General features: G+C 40.7%; 1 protein-coding gene across 1 annotated transcript; it reads right to left on the reverse strand.

The window, feature by feature from the left end:
* Positions 1-981: 981 nt before the first annotated feature.
* SGPP1 (sphingosine-1-phosphate phosphatase 1) lies at positions 982-20,173 on the reverse strand. Its single transcript, XM_033063245.1, has 3 exons — positions 19,391-20,173; positions 9,324-9,413; positions 982-7,112 (listed from the first exon to the last, which is right to left on the reverse strand). Exons 1-3 carry the CDS (start codon positions 19,982-19,984, stop codon positions 6,561-6,563), a joined length of 1,236 nt encoding a protein of 411 aa, XP_032919136.1. The 5' UTR covers positions 19,985-20,173; the 3' UTR covers positions 982-6,560.
* Between the last annotated feature and the right edge of the window lie 2,316 nt (positions 20,174-22,489).

The following is a 22,489-nucleotide window of genomic DNA, read 5'->3' on the forward strand; positions in this document are numbered from 1 at the left end:
TCAACTCTTCATTAGTAAGGTTAGTCAGCCTGAAGTCTAGACACAACACCATCACTGACACATGGTCAGTGCATCAGGAAAGAACTGAACTGCTGCTGCAAGGCAAGCACAGTGCAGGGCTAATTACCCTTGCTATGAAATCACTCTGGATGCCAGACCTGTTGACTCTGTGCTTTTACCACTCTCTTACAGATATCAGCAACTCTTACACATTCAAACCTTATTAAAAATGATCAGAGAAAGCATTATGTGCAAAAAACATCACCTCACACATAATATTCTCACTCTTAAAGCTGAAAGTGTCAATTTGAGTAAAAGCTTTATTCAATTTCGAGTTTCAGCAGCTGCAGCTGATGTACTGCAGTACAGCAATGCCCACTAAGCAATCAGGAGCCATTACAGCATGAATAATACTGCAAACAATAAATCACCAAAAACAAATTATTCACGTACCTGCTGCATACAGTGAAGCATGGGAAACAGCATCCCAAAAATTCCAGTTTGAAAATCTTTGCAAGTTAGTAGAAATCTGGGTCATCATGTTCTGAAATGTAACCATTCCATACGAGGCAAACATGATTACATCCCTTTGCCTAACAGCATGAGGTAAGCAATTGCAAAGGAATTCTTCATTACTGGTATTATTTTGGCAATCTTCCCAAGGCAGTAGTGGATTTGATTAGCCACCAGGACTGAACTCTCTGCAGCAGGAATTCCCACCCACAGATGGCTACTGGCATACCAGGAGAGATGAGAAAACATGCTGGGTTAAATAATTCAAGGTAGTTTTTCAACTGACACGGAAGCAGAATGTACTTTCTGCTTATGCTTGCTAAGCTACTGCATCAAATCAGCCTTACGCATTTAAGGGGGAAAGAACTTTCAGAAAACAAACTTGGGGGTTTATTTTGGGGTTTGAATCCATGCACAAACTGAAATCTTGTTCCTGAGCACTGGAAGGAATAAAGACAATAACACAACTGAATCCAACAGGAGTTTATTACCCACGCATTGCAGATGAATTTTGACACCTCAGTTACCAGTCAATATAAGCTTAAGTATTAATTGACAACTCAGAAAGTGTACACTGAGTACAAAACCATTAACAAGAGTGTAACAAAGTTCTGATGTATTAATTTTTAAAACATCAGTTATACACTATTATACAGCAACCATTATGTGATCCTCAACTAACTCGGGGCTTGCATCTCAATCGTTTTGGTTTTTTTAAAAACAAGTTTCTCCAAGAGGTTGAGACTGGGTTACAACTGCATTATTTACCAAAAGGCTTCTAACATACAGCCTCACCTTATACAGACAAAGCTGGTTTGTATTTTATCAACACTTCTTTTTATCAGGGAATTCAGTAATCAGAAAAAAAAAATATCAATACACAAAAAAATTAAACTCCAATACACAATATTATATGTATATATGTATCTATGTTGTACTACAGATTTCATATAAATCAAGTGTAGCCCAAATTTTGGCATTATTTTTAAGTGCATTAAGTTTAATACAAAATCCCCCTCAGACTCTATTCTTACTGTTCCCATTACTTGCTCCTGAACTGATCTTTTTCAGTTCTGATACTTTAGACATTTAGAATTGTCTTAAGAGCTAATTTCCATTTCAGTAATATCACTCTTATCTTTCATTGCACTTTCTAACAAAAATAAACTTGTGGGAAAACTTAGTGACTAATTTAGTCAAAGTTCAGTGACTAATAAAATTCTCCAACTTGATGGGAATTATTTACATTTACTAGTCATTATCTTTAAGGTACAATTATCCCACTAACCCTCTCTTGTCCTTTGATCCTACAGGAACAGTTATTGATCACACACTGTAAGCATACCCTGCTTTCCTTCCTGCTCTTAAAGGCCTCTTACCAACATGCAAATAATTTCTGGTGCAGAATGGAGTGCAAAGCAATTTTTCTAATGTATGGCTAAATTTGCTTCAAAACCAGCATGTGTAGATACGTGCTTTTTAGAGAATACCTGAAGTGCTATAACATCCTCTCTGCCACACAATAACACATTTTGTTTTCAAATTCAGCTTTCATTGCCTTTGTACAGTATAGAAAGAACAACGATGTTAGTGACCCAATTAATTTACCAATTTGACAAATATATCATTTGCAGTAAATTTTAAAACATGCTTATTTATTTTTTTCTGAAACAAAAAGGCCACTTAAGCTTTCCTGTAGAATAAAATCTAGCAAGAAGTCATTCAACTTCCTCCCACAAAAAAGTTAAGTTTCCTCAAAGTTGTTTGCAGAATACAGAAATAAATTACATAACTAACAAACATTCTACATTAGACCAAAGAACCACTCAAGAATCAATTACAGTAAGTTAAGTCACAACACCCCAATAAATCAATTCTCCTCTCATTTGATCTACTGACTTTATTCTGGGGTCTCTTCATTCACAGAATTACGGTACAGAGGGGGAGTGTTAGAAATGTGCAGCCAGTTCCACCTACAGAGAACAGGCTTCTAAGTAAAGCCCTTTAGCAATCTTGTAAAAACGGGGCTAAGTGTGATTGTAACAAGGAGAATCACCCAAAAGCAAGGCTGTCACATGGAGAGCTGAGTCACTTCACACACACCGAGCTGCTCACAGGTCAGCACGGACCTGCCCTTCAGGCTTCACTCTCAGTGTTGTGTGGAAGGAACCAAGTGCAAAACTCCCAGTAAAGGTAGTAGGAGTTTGACAGCAATGCCCCTTCAAATCATTGAATTATTAAATATCTTCTGTATTGTGTGTGAAAACTGGAATCTTTTATTGAGAAAGCAAATACTGAAACAGAAACAACTTTTAGCACAACAGATGTATTTACTTACAGCATGCAAGGATTTGTTTTCATATATTTTTGCAGCTAACAACCCTTAATTATTTACAAGTTCAAAATTACAATCTTCACATAAGTAGCAATTGCTTACAGAAGTTCTGGACACTCTCAGAAATAAGCAAAAAATAGAGTAAAGAATACTGAAAGCAGTAAGTTAAAAAAAAAAAAAAAAAAAAAAAGGAAAGCATATTAGCTTCTAATATCCAGACAATTTAACACTGTTCTGGTAAGAAAAAAATAACACAAAAAGCCACATATCACATTTGGAGATGCCATTTTAAAAGAAATGCATCTTTCTGTTTGGTTTTTCTTTCCAGGAGAAATGCTGCACATAACCTAAAAAAAATTCCAATAAATAAACAAAACCCAACTCCCTTTGGCTTGCCAATTTACCTTCAAGTTACTCCTGCACCTCCTGATCAGAGACCCAACAGCTTCACAGGTAATTACACAGGAGAAAGCAAAAGCAATGCTTTTTTAAAAACATGAAACTCTAAAACTCACCCAAGATGCAATGCACATGTCCGTTCTGACTGAGGGCCAGGTCAGAAAAAACCCTGCTCCTATGTTTAAGGCAGTCTCAGGCTAATTCACATCTCTTCAAACCCTTGGAAAACAGAATTCTGTGTCAAATTGCTCTCTACCTGTCTGTTGGTTTTAGGGTTTAAATTATTGTATGAAATAAAAAGGCAAATTTAGCCTGGAGCTGTGGGTAGTAAATGTGCATTGATACCTGGTTTTATAAAGTAGTATTCCTCTCTGGGACTAAGGGACTTCACTAGCAGGATGTTTTTGCACCACACCATAAAGGGTTTCAAGCATATTGTCCTTCTGGAAAGACATTTGGCTACTTCTTAAAGCTATGTTGACTTTATTTATAAAGAATTTGGTACCAGCTGGTGCTCACACTAGAAACATTTTTCACGTTCAACTCTAAGAATAGATTAGGGCAAAGAAAGTGCTCCAGTTTTACCTGCTGCTTTGTTACACCCAATTCCAAGGAATCTCAGCTTATCAGTAAACAAAATTATACTGCAATACAAATAGTTGGATTTTTAAGCATTTGTATGTGTGATTCTTTATTCTCTAAAGGTATTCATGTTGCATGGCATTTTGTGCTAACTGCCCTCTCGAGCCTAACTCATTACAAAACAGGAAAATAGAACAGTAGAACTTTTTCTCTTGTAAACTTCAGTGAAGTAATTGCTGAAGGTGCTGTATAAACATTCTGATGGACATTTCCTGGGTAGTGGTACATGGAACATGACATTTGGAACTTACTCAACGTAATGAGTAAGTAATAATGTAATGAGTAACATATAAAAAATACATTTATGACAGTAGAATAAGCTACAGTGCAATTTTCCTTAGCCTGTTGAAAGCTGTGTGATCTTTTTCACGCCTTCCAGATCCTCCATGTTCCATTAATACTACAACAGAGCAAGCATAGCTAGAAAATACAGCTTTAATTATGCTCTTTATGATGTAAACTTGAAGTTTCTAGAAGTCTAATATGTACCTTAAAAATTAGTTTTGCTCACTCACCTTTTCTGTGCTAGAATTTAAACATTTTTTGCTATAAACTGTAAAGCTAGGATATTTAAGGAGAATATGCCCTAAGTTTCAGAGAAAGTTATGCTATTATTTTTAACTATTTTCACTATTATTAGTCCTCAGACTAACTGAATATAATTGAAACTACACCACTTGCTTAGGGCTTTAAGCATAAGGCATTTTGTGTACATTCCTCCAGCTATTTATTTAATGGCTACCTTGGTGTGCAAAGCCAAATCAGCAAAAACCTCACTCTCAAAAGCCCAGAAACCAATTTACCTTTTACTGCACGTTCAGCATTGAACTGCAAAAGAGGAACAGACACAAATATCAAATCCAGAAATACACACTGAAACAAGCTTACCATTTTCTACTTGGTAAGGTCTTTTCAGCTCTGGAAGTTGTTTAACACACTGAATACCTCAGTTTGAATACATTCATAGCAGTGCATTCAGGATGCACTGGAGAAATGCACCAGAAAAAGTTAAATTTTTCACATCATCCAGTGCCAGCGTACCATAAACCTCATCTGCTTCAAAGAAAGAAGTTAATTGTGTCAATCTACATATTAACACGTTGGAGATACCTCCAACACAAAGAAAACCCCTTCTAAACCTAAATATTGTTTACAAAAGAAAAAAGAAAGTAGGTTTTGTAATCTAATCACCGTATTTCCCAAGCAAATGATGCTTTTCCTGAAAAACATGTACAATACAAAACGAAGTAACTGGTGTCTGGTCAGACACCAGGACAGCGCTTCCTGCAGTAACTGTTCCTGACATGGAAAGAACAGATCAGGCAACACATGAACAAGAGAAAATGAAACAGAAAAAAAGGCACATGAAATTACACTTGAAGGGAAGAGGATCATGGAAAGCCCAAAAGCACATAATAAAATTCTGCCAAATTTAGACAAACTGTTCTTTCTGTCCTGACTGCTCACAATCTGTCAATCAGAACGATTACAAGGTTACTTTAATTGTTACATTGTCTTACAACTATCTAAACCGGGTAAAAGTTATTATCACCTTTAAATATAGCATGTTAATGCATAAAAATACAGATTTTTCTAGAATAAGTACTATGTTTTCTAACCAAATACCTAAAAGCAGTGGTCCTCCTAGATTGATTTGGAACAATAAGTGAAGCCCATTTCTTTGCAGAATGGGGTGGTTTTATTGTTTATATGTTTAAATAATTAATTTTGAATATCCATCTACTGTATAAATCTCCAGAAAAATATATCCTCTTGCAGTAACTTACAATACACATTAAAAATACTTACAAAAGGGACTACTGTTCATTTACAATACCTTGAGTTCAAGGACACAATTCCTAGGTCATTTCCTTTACTCAATTTTTTAAACATTCTGGTTAACTTGGACCATGTCAACAACATGGACAATCTAACATTTTTTAATATCTGCCTAATTACAGAGGATTTTCAATAAAATTAGGCATTTTTGCATCACAGTATATATGGCATTCCTTAATTTAGCAACAGAAAGGCACAGTTATTAAACCATAAAATACAGTACCTGAATTATATATATTCTAGTGATATCTACCAATGCTAATCCAGACATTTTTCTTTGCAAAGGGGGCTAAATAAAAAGGCTTCTGCTTGTTTATTTAGAAAAATTCAACCTCATTACAAGTTTGGTCCGTTAGAAATACCTATTAGCTGAAATACCTTGAAGCAAGACTTCAGGAAAGAACAGAAAAAAGCAAATTTAACAGTTTATGGTCCAACAACTTGAATTATTACTGTGAAATGACAAACAGATCATGAATGGAGCCTTCTGATTAGCTGTCAGACATACCTGCTAAAGGGTCAGTGTACACAGGTACAGACTTGCAGCCATCCCAGATACAGTCACTGCATCACACACACAGACTTGTTACAGCAATAAGTCCAAAAACAGCATTTACAGAGGTCAGCACTTCTCCTGGACTGATGCTTGACTGCTGGCCCTAAACCATCCCCAGAGATGTGCAAAGCCCTTTAAATGCTTTGCCTGCTGTGTATTGCTGTTAAAAGGAAGACCCTGCTAAAGCCAAGCAGGTTGGCCTTCCCTTAGCAAACTAGTGCACCTCTTCAAAAAGCAACTAGCTCAGTTCTCCCTGCTCAGGGTGATCCAACTACATCAGGAAAGGCCAATGAAATGGAAGAGGCAAGGAACAATGAACATGAGGGAGAAGCCAACCATGCCATAGGTAATGTAGCGATAGGGCAGCTCGACCTCCATGCGCTGCCGGGCTCTGCGCACGTCGTCGTGCGGGATGCGGAATATTTTACACGCCAGGGGAATCGTGGCTTTCTTCATGGCCACTTTCGTTAACAACAGAATGATGACTCCAATCAACAAGCGCAGGATGGCTTTCCCAAACACAGTCACGCTGAGGGAGGACAGAGACAAGGGCAAGGTGTGGGGAGGAGGATCCAGCTGCAGACCCAGGATGTAGTTGACGTGGGAGCCGCAGGCCACGCCGGCACCGCAGCCCAGGATCTGAGCTGTGTCTCCCCGTGAGGTGCTCCACGTGTCCAGGGTGAAAGAGAAGATGCCCAGGGCTAAATGGAGACTGATGATAATTAAGGGTGCATATTTGTAAGTTAAGTTGAAGTTATCAATCAGGTCCACAACTGGATGGAAGACAACCAGGATAAGAATAGCATACAGAAATCCAGCAATAACATCCTGTTGAAGAGAAAGATACGGTTTCAGTGTAGTAACTATTAAAAAAAAACCAAAAAAACCTCAAGTTACTTTAGCAAGAACACAAGCCTAGCTGCTATAGTGTTAAAAGCAACTTGTGGATTCTCATCTTTACCCTTTCACAGGATTAAATCTTTCTTATGCTAAACGTAAGGTAAGGACTTGCATTTGATCACCTATTAACAAATCACCTGCATCCTGACCAGATCCTGAATGAAGTTATGATCAAAGGATCCTTCATCAAAGTTGCAGGTCTGCACTTTTTAGTTAAGGCCTGTTGCAACAGGGCAAGGGGTGATGGCTTTAAACTAAAAAAGGGGAGATTCAGGCTGCAAGTAAGGAAGACATTTTTTCCACTGAGCACAATGAGGCACTGGTACAGGGTGCCCAGAGAGTTGGTGGATGCTCTGTCTCTGGAAACATTCAAGGTCAGGTCAGACAAGGCTGTGAACAGCCTGTTCTGGTTGAAGATGTCCCTGCTTGTTGCAGGGGGCTGGGACTAGATCTTTAAAGGTCTCTTCCAACCCAAAACTATTCTGTGATTTTTCTATGATTTTTTTTCTGCTGGCAACATTGGTCCCTGTCCAGGGCCAGGGCATTCCAACCTACAGTCAGCACAAATGCAGCCCAGCTAAATATGTTCTGCCAACCTAAGTTTGCTGAAACAGCTCAACAGTGGCTCTGAGGGCCTGGGTGCCAACACACCCAACACTGGCAGCAGCAGCAGCTGGTACAGCAGTCCTTGACAGGCACTAGAGCAGCTTCAACTTTCCACTCCAGTTTCAGAATTAACAATGCTGGAAGAATGGGAACTGTTTGCAAATATTAAAGGAGAGGAAGAGATAACCTCTGTGGCTTCCTAACTGATTTTCAGTTTTACTATTGTTTTTGAAGGTCTCTTCTTACTGAAAGATTACTCAATTATTTTTTACTTCAACATTAAATTTCAGTTAACTGTTGACTGACCACTCAGTTGCATGGAATTCTGTATTACTTTTCAATTGTTAAAGAAAAATTTGTGCAATCCAAGCACTACAAAGTGGCCCACCTTCATTTTCATGTTTATCAGCTCTCCCACACGAGCCAGGAGGTGGGACTTCAATCAGCAGAGTTTGTATTGCTCCAGCTTCAATGAATCATTTTTATTTGCTTCCACTACTTGAAAGCTTGATAAAAGTTCTAGTAAAATTGACTGATATAAACATCAGACTTGTTCATTTCAGAAGCAACAAAAGCTTTCTGCTCTATTTGCCACCTACTCCTCCCAAACTTAGGCACTGTGGTTGATGCATATTGCAGGCACCACATGAACTGTAGTCCCTCAAACTCTGCAGAGGATTCAGATGTGAAACTGCAGAATTGCCCTGTCTGATTGCTCACTATTTGTTGCATGACTTTGTTCTATGACACGTTGTGTCAGCTGAACTATCACTCCATCACATCATCCTTGACAGAGTGGTTTTAGATTGAGAAGCCTCCTAACTACTGATGCAAAAATGTTATTTAGCTTTTCTGAGCTGCTTTATTTTCCCATGCTCCTTTTACACTGTGCTAATCTATCAGCTTTTCTACTCCCTACCCTTTTCTGTCAGCTTTTCTTCTCAAAAACATCTTTACCCACCTTCATTAGCAGTCTTGCATTGCAATTACCACCTTGTAGTGTTCTTGTTTTCTCACTTTTACATTACATACACTTGTGTTTCAGCTTGGGGAGTTTTAATCCTGTTTAATAAATGAGTTTGTTTTTCAAAGATAACAACTTTGTTACCTGGATTTAGAAATGCTGGTAAATCAAACTCTAGCATGAAGAGTGGCACTCTGAAATGCACATGCTTTGAGCAGCTGACGTGAACTTTAACAGCCACTTTCTCATTCTGTAAAATGATTTCTACTTTGTAGAGGAAAATATAGTCTACACTTTAGAGCAGTCATCAATTTCTGCACTATAAAATGACATTAAACACCTGTTAAGTTTCAACCATGGACTGAGTTTATAAAAGACAAGTTTAGCGTGAGAGCCCCTTTTAGCTATTTTAACAATTTCTATGCTGAAGAAATGTAATGGTAGGACATTCCAAAAAAATACATCTGTATATAGTTACTGCACTGTAAAACCTTCAATGTGATGGAAGTTTATAAAATCAGAACAGGATTAAAACAGAAGTTCAGTAGTAGATTACATTATTTTCTTACCAAAATTGAATGCATTCCCATATAAATTCGACTACAGCAAACCAAAGAACACCAGCAGAATGCCAGGATCAGTCCAAACATAAGGGGGTACTGGTAGGGAAGAAAAATGCAGAAACTGTATTAGAATTTCGAAAAAATAAATTTAAAAAATAATCACTCTATGAACATTCTATAATTAATTCCAATTAATGCCACTGATGCTCACCCTTTTCCTTTGCCCTAGTAGAACACCTTTTCATTAAGCCATTGTTAAGTCAAGCTTTCAACCTTCCCCTGTCCTCTTTGCATCCAGGATATAAGAATTTCAGTGCTTTGATCAGACTTCTTCAAAGCAATGAGGAATGTATCAATCTCTGTAGCAGCTGTCTTGCCATGCCCTGATATCCCAAACTGACAACATGGGCAGAGACAAGTGTGTTAAATGTGCAAGTTTTACATGGGACAAAGCAGCTCCATCACACCCAGGTATTGTTAGCAGACACCCAGGCAGAACCAAGTGGCTTCACATTTTTTTTCTGAAAAGGAGGAACTCATAACAAAATTACAAAGAAATTGAATTCCTTCCTCAATTCTTTGTCTTAGAGTTTGTGCAATTGTTGTCTCAACCTCTGAGCATCAGCACGAAACTCCTAGAACAGTAATCTTTTTTTGTTCTTTCTAAACCCACATAAATTTCCTCATACAAGCCACATTTGCTAAACAAAAATCATCAAATAATTGCTTCCAATTATTTTTGTCTTCTCACTTTTTTTTTAATTAATAAGGACTGTTTACCAGGAAGAAATAAATTTTTTGCTTTAATAAGCACATATAATGTAGAGAATCATTAGTTTAACGTTCTCAGGTTTTGGATACAACTCTGCTAATTTACATATTACAGCACAGTAAGAAATACTGTCCCCACTATTGCAAAATGCTGCACAAGACAGGATACAGCTTCCTTTTTGTCACTATTCTATAAAAGACACAGTCACAAGATAAAATGGCAAGTCTCCAAAATTGCTTTGCTTCCTACGATAAACATTTTCAACATAAACAGGCAGCCTCGATGTACTCAAACCTAGAAATAAAATCTAAGAATTACAGGCAGGTTTCTTGCCCTTTCCCTGGTTCCTTTTATAGGTAGAATATCCAGAACATTAGACAAAATATCTTTAAAATTACTGGAGAAAGTTGTGTCCTCTGTGAAGGCCACTTAACAGATTGTAAAGTTCCAAAATCAGTCTTTCAGCAGAAGGTTTGAGATAGAATTATCACTCCTCCGCATTTTTTCTTCTTTCCCTGGATTCTCAACTCCAGGAGCACGTTTGAATGACAAACCTAAAATAACCATTCTCAAAGTAAGAGAAAATCAGGAGGCTTATGTTTTACATAAGAAGCAGATTTCACATTAAAACAAATTCTAAACACCCAGCTCCCAGTTATGTTCCATCTAGACTAAACTCTACTTCCTGCAGCAACATTTGTCTTTGCTGCCATCACATTCATCTACAAACTGGATCTAAACAGAACTGTGTACTTGTGACTCATTTCTCATTGGAACAAACTGAGTTTCCTGCCTTTCAGAACTCTGCTAAACCCAGGCCATGCACCAGTAACTGTGTCACACTCACACGATTGCAGTTATCAGATAGCAGCATTGCTACAGCTACAAAAGCAGCCTCGGTACCTTGCAAGTGCAGCCACATCCCTGTGCCCCGTTGTGCTTCTCTCTTTGGTCTCAGGGTAGAAGGAATGCTGCCTGCACCAGCCTCAGACCCTCCCTGCACGGTGCTGCTCCACTCCCCTCCCACAGAAGTGCCCCAGCAGAAGTGCTCTGTGTGCAGGGACAGCTGTACCCTGCAGCCTCTGAAGCAAAGAGCAGCTTCGAGTTTCAAACTGTTTGGCCATCACTTGATACCCCATGTCCATCCTTGTCTCCTGACACACATCTTTTGTGCTTTCAGAGCCCAATCAGGGTCTTTAATAAATAAAGACTTGTCCTGTTTCTGCAGTACCTGGAACTTTAGCAGGAGGATGAACAAAGTGCCAGGCTCAGCAGCTGCTCATGATACTGGGGATAAGAGGCTGGCATTGGGGGAGGAAAGAAGTTGGAGCAGCTAAACAGCAAAATCCTGAGAACAAGGAGTATGAAGGAAATAGTCAGGTGAGAAGTCTTGTTTTAAGAGCCTCAGCAGGGGACTGTAAACAGCAGGGAGACTAAAATAATTCAGAAAATGAAAGAAGAAATGCTTGCTGTCAGGGAACTCACAGGGGAAGGGTGTTTGAGGAAGAAAGAAACTCCAGCTCTGAAGAATGTTTTGGAAAGATTATTTGGCTCTGTCATATTTCACTCTAATTCTGAATAAATACCCCTAAAACCATCTGAGAACATGGGCTAGTTTACTTCCTCTGTAGCAAACCACAGTAGAATAGCTTGGGTTGAAAGACACAGTTCAAGGCCATCTAGTCCAAGTTCCCTGCTAGGAGCAGGGACATCTTCAACTAGAACAGGTTGCTCAGAGTCCCATCCAACCAGGCCCTGAATGTTTCCAGAGACAGGGCATCCAAATCCTCTCTGGGCAACCTGTGCCAGTGTTTCACCACCAGAAGTAAAACACTTTTTCCCTGCATCTGATCTAAATTAACCCTTGCTCAGTTCAGAACCTTCATGCCTTGTCCTATCACAGAAGGCACAAAGGAGTTGGCTCCCTTTTTTCTTACAGGCACCTTTTAAGAACAGATCACAAATTAAGCACAAGATCCTGCATCCTCCTTGGCCTGTTTTCACTCCTACCTTTTAAAGCAGCCACTGGGTTCAAGAATTCCCAGAACACCAAACTGGTAGCACCTGCCCTGAGGTGGTAAGACAAGCATGTATTTGGTCTTCACACGAAGGGATAAGTGCACAAGGTGACTCAAGGAGTATCAGCACTCCCACACACCTCAGAGCTCAGCAGCATGCCGAGTCATACCACCAACAGGGGACATCACCTGGATCCTTGGCAAAAAAGCTGATGCCAGAAACTTACTTCCAAATTGTTTCCTGCAAGAGTGAGGTTCCAGCAAGCCTTATAATAATACTGTTTTATAATAATGTGAATATAAACTTATATCAAGTGTTCATGGAAGAAAGTCATAAGCACTTTTTCTTTTCATTATGTTGACTTAGATCTCTACCTTAAAGGTGAGATATTAAAGCAAGACAGCTGAATTCCAGCAATTTAGTCCCATGGTTCCTGGCATGCCAAATCCAACCTACAGAGGCACAAAGGACAAGAGATCACAAGTTTACATCTACCCTCTTCCATGAGTCACTGTTGGTTTTACTCATTTAGGCATCAGAAGGCATCACATGTGCTTCCAGATGAGGCTGTGGAAGATTGTCAGAGACCACAGCTGGGAGAGGTAGACACAGAAACCAGGTTTCATTCTCTCTCATTGTTCTTTGTGATAAAAGAATTGATGTACCATTGTTCTTGACCACACTTGGTGTCACTTTCAGTCAGATATTCAGGAGCAGCCCATTTTGGACACAAACATCTTAAACTCTGTCTCCATGCCCTCAATCTTATGTATAGTCTCCAAAACTCCTTATGCCTCCATTGCCAATGTGCCACCTCAACAATTATGAGTGTGGGGTTGTTGTTTTTTTTTTGAGCTGCATACTGCTTTCTTTTTTATTAAAAAACCCCACACCAACAAGCATGTTATTTAAAAAATAATTTTTAAAAGTCAATTGATTTCTTAACTTCACATATTAGGGTAAAGCTAGGGATAAAGCTGACTGAATAATCTACTCATTGTGCTTCATCAATTTTTCCCATATCCAGAACCTTGTTTTAATTGAAGAAATTGGATTAAATTCATGTTTGTAAAACAGCAATGGAACTACTCTCAGTAAGTCCTTAAGAACTTTATGCCCTGTGTTTTGAAAGCTCCCATCCTATAGAAAATTCCACTTCATCCTCCACAAGAGGCTTGCAAACTTCTGACTGGACTACACACAAAACCCTTCCCCATCCTCCTCCCTCTCCTTGATCTTTTTGCCAAGAGTCTTAATAACAAAACCATTGTTTAAAAATGCTCATAAGGAAACAATCTGTCCTAAAAGCTTTGACCTAGGTCAGAAAATTCCTTCTTTCATAAGGAATGTTATTAAAGACACTAAATGCTCATTTCTTTACCTTTTTAAAGCACATTCTACAGAGGGGAAGTTTCCAGCAGCCACAAAGGATTCCAAAGTAACTTTCCAATATTTTCAGTGTTCTACAGTATTCAATGATCTTTTTTAATCATATCATAACTCAAAAGTTCAACTTGAGTTTGAGACAATGATTTTGGGCTGAAGTTCACTGAAAGAATCCAAGCAGCACTTGCAGTAGCAGGCTTTTAATGAGGTATTTTGGCCATACATTGGCAATAGTCATATGAAAAGCTATAATCAATGTTTATGGGAATGACTCCAGCACTCTGGCTGAATAAATGAGTTCAAAAAGCACAGCATAAAAATGATTTTGTGAAGGAAGCAGAAAAAAAGGGAGAGGAGAATTGTTAGAAAACAGAGATCACCGGTCATTTTAGGAAAAATTAACAAACCTTTTCTTTCAAAATGGGTCAGGTGGTAAATACCACTGGTGAAACTACATTTATCAATTATTTTCTCCTTTCTTGAACTGACCAACATTAATATCAAGAGACATAAAAACCTCAGCGTTACGTGTCGCTACAAGAACTTCTTTCCAAAAATTCCAAGATAAACTTTTCAATGCCACTCCTGAAGAAAGTTAAAATATTTAATTTTCTGCTATACCTAATCTGAAAAGAAATTGAGTAACAATAGGAATTAGGTTATTTCTTTTCACTGCTGTCATTAAAAAAATAATCCCCCTCTGAACACAGCTAGCAAGAATCACTTATGGCTTGCTCTGTTTATGCCCCAATACCCAAAACTATATTTTTTCTGCAAAATAGCATTTTCTCAGTTTAATCACCTATTTGAAAGAACAAGGAGTGCTTCACATGTTACAATGCACCAAGAAAAAAGAAACTGTTTGAGAAGCATTTGCTTTGAATACCTCTTCATCAAAAACTCTGTATCCAACCTTAGAGCATTTGTTTTTACATGTTTTTTCCCAAGACCTTTTACATTAATTAAAGATTTGCTTAGGCAAAACTGAAAAATATATTTAACAATAATCAACACATATATAACAGACAGGCTGTTATATTCCTTGGGCAGAGATTCCTTAGTGACATTTGTCAGAACTGGCTGTGCTCTTTTCAAACCTTTAAGAACACCTGCATCAAGCAACTTTTTTCAGCTTCCTTTACAAAAATATGGCCCACAGAAGACCTTACATCTCAAAAACAAATACAAGGCCAGTGCTGACCCTCCAAATTCCCATCTCTCTCTCAAATCATTGTGTGGGTAATCCTGTGTTTTCAGATCATTCCTTCAGCTGTGCTTGCCATGTCAGAAGAGTTTTTGTTTGACTGTTTAAGAATTGTGTACAAGAAGACCAATTAGACAAGCACGCACACATCTCTTTGCCAACATTTCTGCTCAACATTTCAGTATCAGAGCCAAAGTCCATTTGGGCTTCTCTGAGAGGTGATGTGTCCTGCACACGGATTTTGTGTCTAAGAGATGGTTTTCTGTGTGTAGCTTCCAGTTTTTATCACTATATCAATCTTACTGAAAATGCAAGCCTTTCACCAAGGACAGACATTTAAAACTAGGATGTTCCCCATTTCTGCAAAATTCTCACTACAGCACTGTTGTGATTAGCTGTTAATTCATCCCCAATAACCAATTCTTCCCTATTTCCAGTGGGAATCAGAGTTTGGCCTTTTGAAATGAAACAGCAGGCAGACAGTTCTAGAGGTAATCTTCAGCAGTGGCCAATCAGAACCACAGAGTGATGCAGATCTCCCTGAAATCCCAATACAAAACTGTCAAACCCACCTCATTTAATTATATTCACCAGTCTTGGCTGATAAAAGTCACAGTGCAGATAAAAGATTTCTGGAAGGGAGTTTCACATGGTACCACGTAAGAGTCTTACACAACCAGTACCACAGAGAGTCAAAAGAGCACTGAGTAAATGAAAACAGTAAATGAAAAATACATCAGAGAGGCCATTGGAGAATAGATGCACCTACAGTGGCTTTAGCAGAGGTGTTATCCAGGTCACCATTAGCAGCAGCAGGGTGGAAAGGCAGTCACTGATGACAGGCTTTGCATATCAAACACTGCCAGACAGTACCCAGGCAGGACAATGCTGTCATACTCAGCACCACAAGCTGCTTCAGAAGGGAAATCAGCGTCGGTTAATAGAGTTAAAGGCCTGCTACTCATCAACCCAGGCTCTGGGCTCCTGCTGAGTATCAACCGAAGTTTGCTCAGTGAGAGTCAGCAGCTCCTCAGTGAGCTCACTGCTGCAGAGCTCAGGAAGGAGTGCAAACCCATCATTTCCTAATGGAGACAGCTACTGCTGGAGCCAGTCTGCATCCTGGAAGAGCTCTGGGAGAGAAGCAAATTTGCTGTATCCCCTGGCTGATTTTTGGTATTTTTCTCCTCAAAATAATCCAGCAGAGTTATGATACATTCAAGTACCACACCAGCTCAAGGACCTTTTCTAATAAAATACATCTTGATACTTATTTGAAATCAGCAGTTCAGCATAATCAAACAAAATACAAAAAAAGACTTTTTCCAGGAGTCTCAGCCTGAGCCTTTGGAGATTTTGTAAATAATTAGCAGTTCACACTATCTCTTCCTCTCCCATCTGGGACATGATATAAACAAGCCTGGATCAAACTGTCACTATTTCAAAGAAAACAAGTTTTCCCCAATTTTACCAAGGTTACTTTTTCCTACATCATATCAAGAGCTATAACCTCACTGTCTTTCAAGTGTTTCCCCTCCTCTTTCGGGGTATCAGCGCTTCAAAGACAAGAGGGGGAAAAAAAACAAAACACATTTATAACACTCCCAAATTCTCATGAGTCTGACATGAGCTTTCTATTTCAAGGTTACTGAAGTGTCTTTGAAATAAACGGTTCTCCCTGCAGAAATGTAACATATTAAATAAATAAATGAATATGGATTATGCAAGTAGAACCAAGAGTTTCAGGCAAGCTCTCATAATACAAGAAGAAACTTGGAAAAATTTGGATACAATGGACAGAACAGTTAGCTATTAAAAACTATCTTAATATGTAACTCGCTCCTGTTTGAAAGACAATTTAAATATTCCCTATGCCTGAAGTCTCTAATTGTGATAATTTGCCAAAACCATCTTTAAAGCACATTATCTCCAAAAATATTTTACTTGGACAGCTGCATTTATAGAGAGTATTTTAGTTTTACAGTCAAAAATCCTTTTGAATACTATGTGAAAAGAAATTAATGGTAACAGGATTGCTTAAAGGTATTGAAAAATTGAAAAGCATAAACTCAACAGGTTAAGAAAAAACCCTACTGCAATCCAAACATGTTTTTAAATGGATAATCTGGGCCACACCTAGAAAAACAGGAGCATGTTTTCTGTTTTCTATGTTTCTCAAGAAAAAGACTCAAATAGACTGTCTGATAGAGAACTATCACACAATAGCAGGAAGTCATAGATCACTGAAAGCAAACTGCAAATAAACTACACAAAAAAGAGATTCCATCCTCACTGGTGTAACACAGTTTAGAGGAAGAACAGCTTTCTTTGGTTTAGTAAAAACTTCAAAGTGACAAACTCGAAGCTGCCTGTATTCCAGAGTAAAAGTCCCTGCAGAGAGTTACACCTGTGTCTGCTTAAATTCATCCTCAGCCTCCTTCCACTAGGATTTGCTAAATCAACAGTCCCAAGAGATTGTCTCATGACAATCAGGCTCTGTATAAGGCTTCTTTATATTAAATATAGACAGAAAGAGTTCGCCAACAGGTATAAACTAGCACTTACTGGTAAATTTGTAGAATTTAATAAAAATCATATTAAAAACTCGTTTATCTTTAATAGCTTTCCAAGAACTTCTGAAGTCAGTCTTTTTTAACACCATTTCCAGAAAAACGCCATTTTCCATAACAGAGATGTCACCCAGGTTCTACTCCCTTCAACAGAAGTAAAACAGAGAAAACAGAAGAAGTGTCAGATGAAAGGTTAACTCTAGAGGTTAATCAAAAACTCTCGACATGCCATTGGTTAATTGCTTGGTTAAATTTTTGGAAATAATTTTAAAATCAAGGGTTTTTTTCACATGAGCATTTTGAAATAACAGAGATTTCAGAGAGGTCTTTCATTCATATTCATTTTCTAAGAAAAAGGAATTAAAATGCAGACTCAAACACTGCTTCTTCATTTCTTAAGCACAGTCCTACATGAATAACAAGGCTGAACGTTTATTATTTCTTACAATGCATTCATGGTAAGTATGTTCAGTCAATTAGCAGAGTTTCACAGACTGCAGTGGCAGCAGGGTTGGCAAACCACGGATCGAACTTGGTTCATTAGCAAAAACACCATTTCACACCCTGTTTGCTGCTACTGTGAAGGCAATCGAGACAGGTTCTCCTCTGCACACGACATCAGTCTGTGCAAAGCTGATCGACTGGTACTGCTGAATGAGCGTTCCCACATGCAAAGAAGTACAAACCCAGTTTGTTCTTCCACCTGACACCAGCCCTACACATCTAACAAGCAAACATACAGATTTTGGTCATTTCATAGAAACAACTTTGAGATTAAGCATCTCAGTGGCAAAGCTTCAAATACTTATTTCTAACACTCACAAAACATGACATTATTATATAGATATATATGTAATTATTATGTCTGTAACTCCAGCAGATAATACTTCAGCTTTTCCTTGCAAATATGAATCCCTAAGAGCTTCCTTTTGGCCACATGCATTCACCTTGCAGAAACAGATACATAATCTTTGGTTAGAGAGGCCAAATAAAATCTCTAACCCTTAATCATTCCTTTCAGTCACCCATTCCAGATGCTGAGATAGAGCCACAAAGTGTCAGGCAGCGCCAGTGACAAATGGTGATTGTTACAGGTAGCTGGGAAGACAAGGGCTAAGCCCCTGCACGAAGCTTAGAATCAGAGTTAGCTCTCTCCACCGATGTGACTTATATCCAACTTAAATCAGGCAGGTGTTACAGAAGGGGTTAATAAACATTAACAACTTCAGAGTCAAATGACTGCCTAACTTCTTAAACATTACACAGCAAAACGCCGCACTGGAGATTTATCGGGGAGAGCCTTCTCCCTCAGTTACTGCTGGAAGCGGTGCAGTGATTTAGAGAGCTGGATGTGCTTTCTCTGGAGTCGCTGCTGTTGCCATACTTCCAGCAGCCAGCGCCAAAGCACATGCCAGTGCTTGCGTAAACCAGGCGATCAACAGTGTTATTTTAACTTATCTATTGACCCCAAGTGCAACAGCCAGATTTTAGAGATTCTGCTGAATGAAGGTGCTGAAAATAACACAATTATCAGTTCCTGCTAATTATGAGCACATTGGTAGACTGTAGAACCTCCTGAAAGTACAAATACCAGAATCATTTCCAGCTTGTGGTTAATGAAAATAAAATCGTTAAAGAAAAGGCTAAAGCTACAACTCAGTGACGCTACAAAGCGACTCGAAGCAAAGAAGGATCAACAAGAAGCCCTTTAGTTACTGGCTCTCCACCAAATTCTCACTCTGTAAAACCAAATGCCTGTAAAAACACTGGATGCTCATCCAAACTTTGCGCAAATAGACAGGCTGGGAAAAAAAACCCTCACAGGAACAAAACGCAGATTGTTACCGCGAACTTTTCATGCGTGCCGAGCTAATCCCCAAAGCCAGCACAACCTCCATTCACAAGACACAATTACTAGAGCACCTCTCGTAACCTGAGCACTCGCTTAAATCACAGGAAAAAAAAATAAATAAAAGAAAGAGTGTGGCAAGGAAAAAAGGTACCAATCTCATTTTTCCCAATCAAACTCTGCCACCTCCCCCGCTGAAGAGAAACCAGGTGTGCCACATCCTTACAGCCCGGGGCTGGAGAGCGCAGGGATGAGGAGCGGAGGTGCGAGCATTACCTGCCAGCGGCCGTAGCTGAGCAGCAGCAGCGCCAGGGGGATGGCGGTGCCCGACATGGCGTGGGTGGAGGGCATGCTGTACTCGGAGTTATAGAAGACCTCCAGCTTCACCACGGGCGGCGAGGCAGGACGCGGCCAGCGGATCACATCCTTGGTGCACTGCCCCAGGTACATCACCCACACCCAGATGATGATGAGCCTCCGGCCCAGCCAGGCGTCCACATTCCAGATGCAGAAAGGGAAAAAGAGGATGTAGAAGAGCTCGTTGCCCAGCTCCGTGCCCAGGCTGAACAGATAGTAGAGGAAGCGGCTGCGAGTGGCGAACTCCTGGCTGCCGTCCTCCTCCTCCGTCAGCGAGTTTCGGCGCGGCCTCCTTCTCCAGCGCCGCGGGGTTCCCGCCGCGCCGGGCACGGCCCCGTTCCCAGAGGGATGCGCCTGCCCGCCCGCGGGGCCACCGTTCGCCACCGGCCCCCGTGGCTCCGCGCCGGCCCAGCCCGAGGGCCCCTCCACCCCGCAGAGCCGCTGGAACGCGGCCACTTTCCGCGGGTCCTGCAGGTGGGCGGCCAGCAGGGCCAGGCGCTGGCCGAGAGACATAGCGGTGGGAGCGGGGGTGAGCTGAGGGCGGCGGGGGACTTCGTCTGAGGGGCGGAGAGGAGAACGAGGGCTCCGCGGAAAAGGAAAGGCGCTCCCTAATGAGAAACCCGTTGGAAAGCGAGACGCCGCAGACACCGCGGGACAACCCTCGCCTCAGCCGGTCCCTCCCGCCGCTCGCTCCCTCACGCCCTCCCCGCTCGCTCCCTCCCTCACGCCCGCGCCGGGCCCGCCCCGCCGCGCCTGCGCGCAGCCCCCGCCCCGCGGGAAACGCTCATCGCGGCGCGGATTGGCTGCAGCTCTCCCTCGGTCCCGCCCCCGCGGGCAGCGCAGCCAATCGGAGCCCGGCCCTGCGCGAGGGGTGCGCGGCGTGAGGCGGCCTCGAGCGTGAGGGGCAGAGGCGGCGGGGGGCGGCCCGTGGGGTGGTCCGGGGTAACGCCGGGCCTCGGAGCCTCTTTCTTCTTATAGAAACACAGAATCAGTTGGGGTGGAAGAGACCTCTGAGATCATCGAGTCCAGCCTGTGGCCGATCACCACCCTGTCCACCAGACCATGGCACTGATTGATCCAGTCTTCCTTAAAGACCTCCAGGGACAGCGACTCCACCAGCTCCTTGGCAGCCCATTCCAGTAGCTAATCACCCTTTCCATGAGGAAATTCCTCCTAATGTCCCACCTGAACCTCCCAGTGGTGCTGTTTAAGATTTCTGGGAGCCTGGCTCTGGTGGTGTAGACACGAGGGGAGGGCGGAGGCTGCGAGGGGCCGCAGCCCCGGCGGTCAGGCCGGTTCCGCCGTGGGGGCAGGCCGCGGGCGCGGGGCTGCGGAGCCGCTCGGGGAGGTTCTGCAGTGCCTGGGGCAAGGATCGTGTCTTAGCCCGTCTCCATAGTGGGGAGGAGACTCCGCATCTCCTTGAGAGTGTGTGTGTGCGGGGCTGGGAGTTCAGGACAGGGATGTCTGTGAGCAGGTACTTCGCAAGTCTGAGTTGCTGCGGTGTCCGTCCTGTAAATGGTGTGAGAAATGCGATCTCTGGTCACCTCTGCTCTTTGTTACTTCTGTTTGTACTACAGATGCTGCTCCTGGGTATTTGTATCTTGCCATAAAATCAGGAGGTTAAACAAGTGATAAACAGTTGCTTTTTGCCATTTTTAAAAGGGTGAGCAATATGACCCAAGCAACTGGTTAACTTCATAGTAATCCTAACCAAAATAGAAAGTCTGATGTGGAATTCAAATAATAAAAAGTTGAAACAAAGGAGTATGATGCAGATCTACAGTGTTTTAGTTAAAATAGTGTTTTGAGGAGGTTCTTGACTTGATGCTGTGTGATACTCTCATTACACAGTGCTAACAAATCATACAAATGGAATTTACTGCCATATCTCAAGAAGAAATCTGTATGACAACTTAGTTGAAAGAGATGGTGTCTAAAAAGGTGCTGGTAGCAGGTTCTATGCTACATGGAACTGTCCTGCTACATTTTTAGCAAAGATCTGGAAGCAGATCCAAACCTGCTGCTGAAAAAATTCAGCTCCAGAATTAATGGAATTGTAAATAATTATGAGAATGGGGCACTGATCAATACATTTTGTACAAGCAGCTTGTTCAGATTTTCACTCATCAAACCAAATAGCTGTCTATCTTAAAACCCAAGTGTGGAGACCATAGCTGGAAAATAGAAGATTCTGAAGGTAATGACTTTGAGAAGGATTTAAGGGTCAGATAAGTAAGCAATCAGATAAGGGCTCTCCTGTATGCTGCTGTGGCAGAAAAGGATTAATCAATGTATAAACAAAGGAATTAAAAAATGTTTATTTTACCTCTCATGTTTGACCTCAATAATATCATCACAGGGTAGTGCATACAGTGCTGGTTTTCAGATTTTAAGAATCACATTGGAAAATAAGAGAGAACAAAAGAATGAAGCAAAATGTTCTGGTGGTTGGAAAAAAATGCCTTGCACTGGGATGTTTTAGAAGCTCAGGCTGTTAAAGGTATCTGGAAGAGAATTGGAGGTGACTTGATTGTAGTGTATAGGAACATTCCTGAGGGGAAATACAGGATATTAAAGGGTTCTTTAATCTATTGAAGAAAGGCATAATAAGAAGTAATGGCCAGAGGCAAAAGCCAGACAAATTCAAATAGGAAATAAGACACACATTTTTCCATGGTTAACCACCAGAACACGTTCCCAAGAGAAGCTGAGGATTTGCCATCATTTCATGTCTTCTGTTGAAGATTAGATGTATTTCTGAAAATTAGTTTTTAGCCAAGCAGAAGTTATGCTTTATTTTATTGGATGAATGCAGGTTGAAATCTGATGGCCCGTGATGAGCACAGCATCAAGTTGATCTGCTGGGACCATTGTGTTTCAAATTCTAATGCTAGAAGCAGACATTTAGTTTATTACCATGAGCATTAGAATCAATTCTTTTTTGCCTTGAAATATCTACACACCATAAAATAGCTGATGTGAATTAAGCTTTTGGCTGCAGAATAAATTTACTGAGAA

The sequence above is a fragment of the Catharus ustulatus genome, chromosome 6 (genome assembly GCF_009819885.2).
Source record: "Catharus ustulatus isolate bCatUst1 chromosome 6, bCatUst1.pri.v2, whole genome shotgun sequence".
Lineage (NCBI taxonomy): Eukaryota > Metazoa > Chordata > Aves > Passeriformes > Turdidae > Catharus > Catharus ustulatus.

Excerpts from the sequence above, each read along its gene's own strand:
- SGPP1 (XM_033063245.1), bottom strand. The coding sequence starts at position 19,984 with ATGTCTCTCGGCCAGCGCCTGGCCCTGCTGGCCGCCCACCTGCAGGAC. Across the intron at positions 9,414-19,390 it reads TCAGCTACGGCCGCTGGCAG|TACCCCCTTATGTTTGGACT; the intron begins GTAATGCTCGCA and ends CTTCCCTACCAG. Across the intron at positions 7,113-9,323 it reads TGGGAATGCATTCAATTTTG|GATGTTATTGCTGGATTTCT; the intron begins GTAAGAAAATAA and ends TCTCTTCAACAG.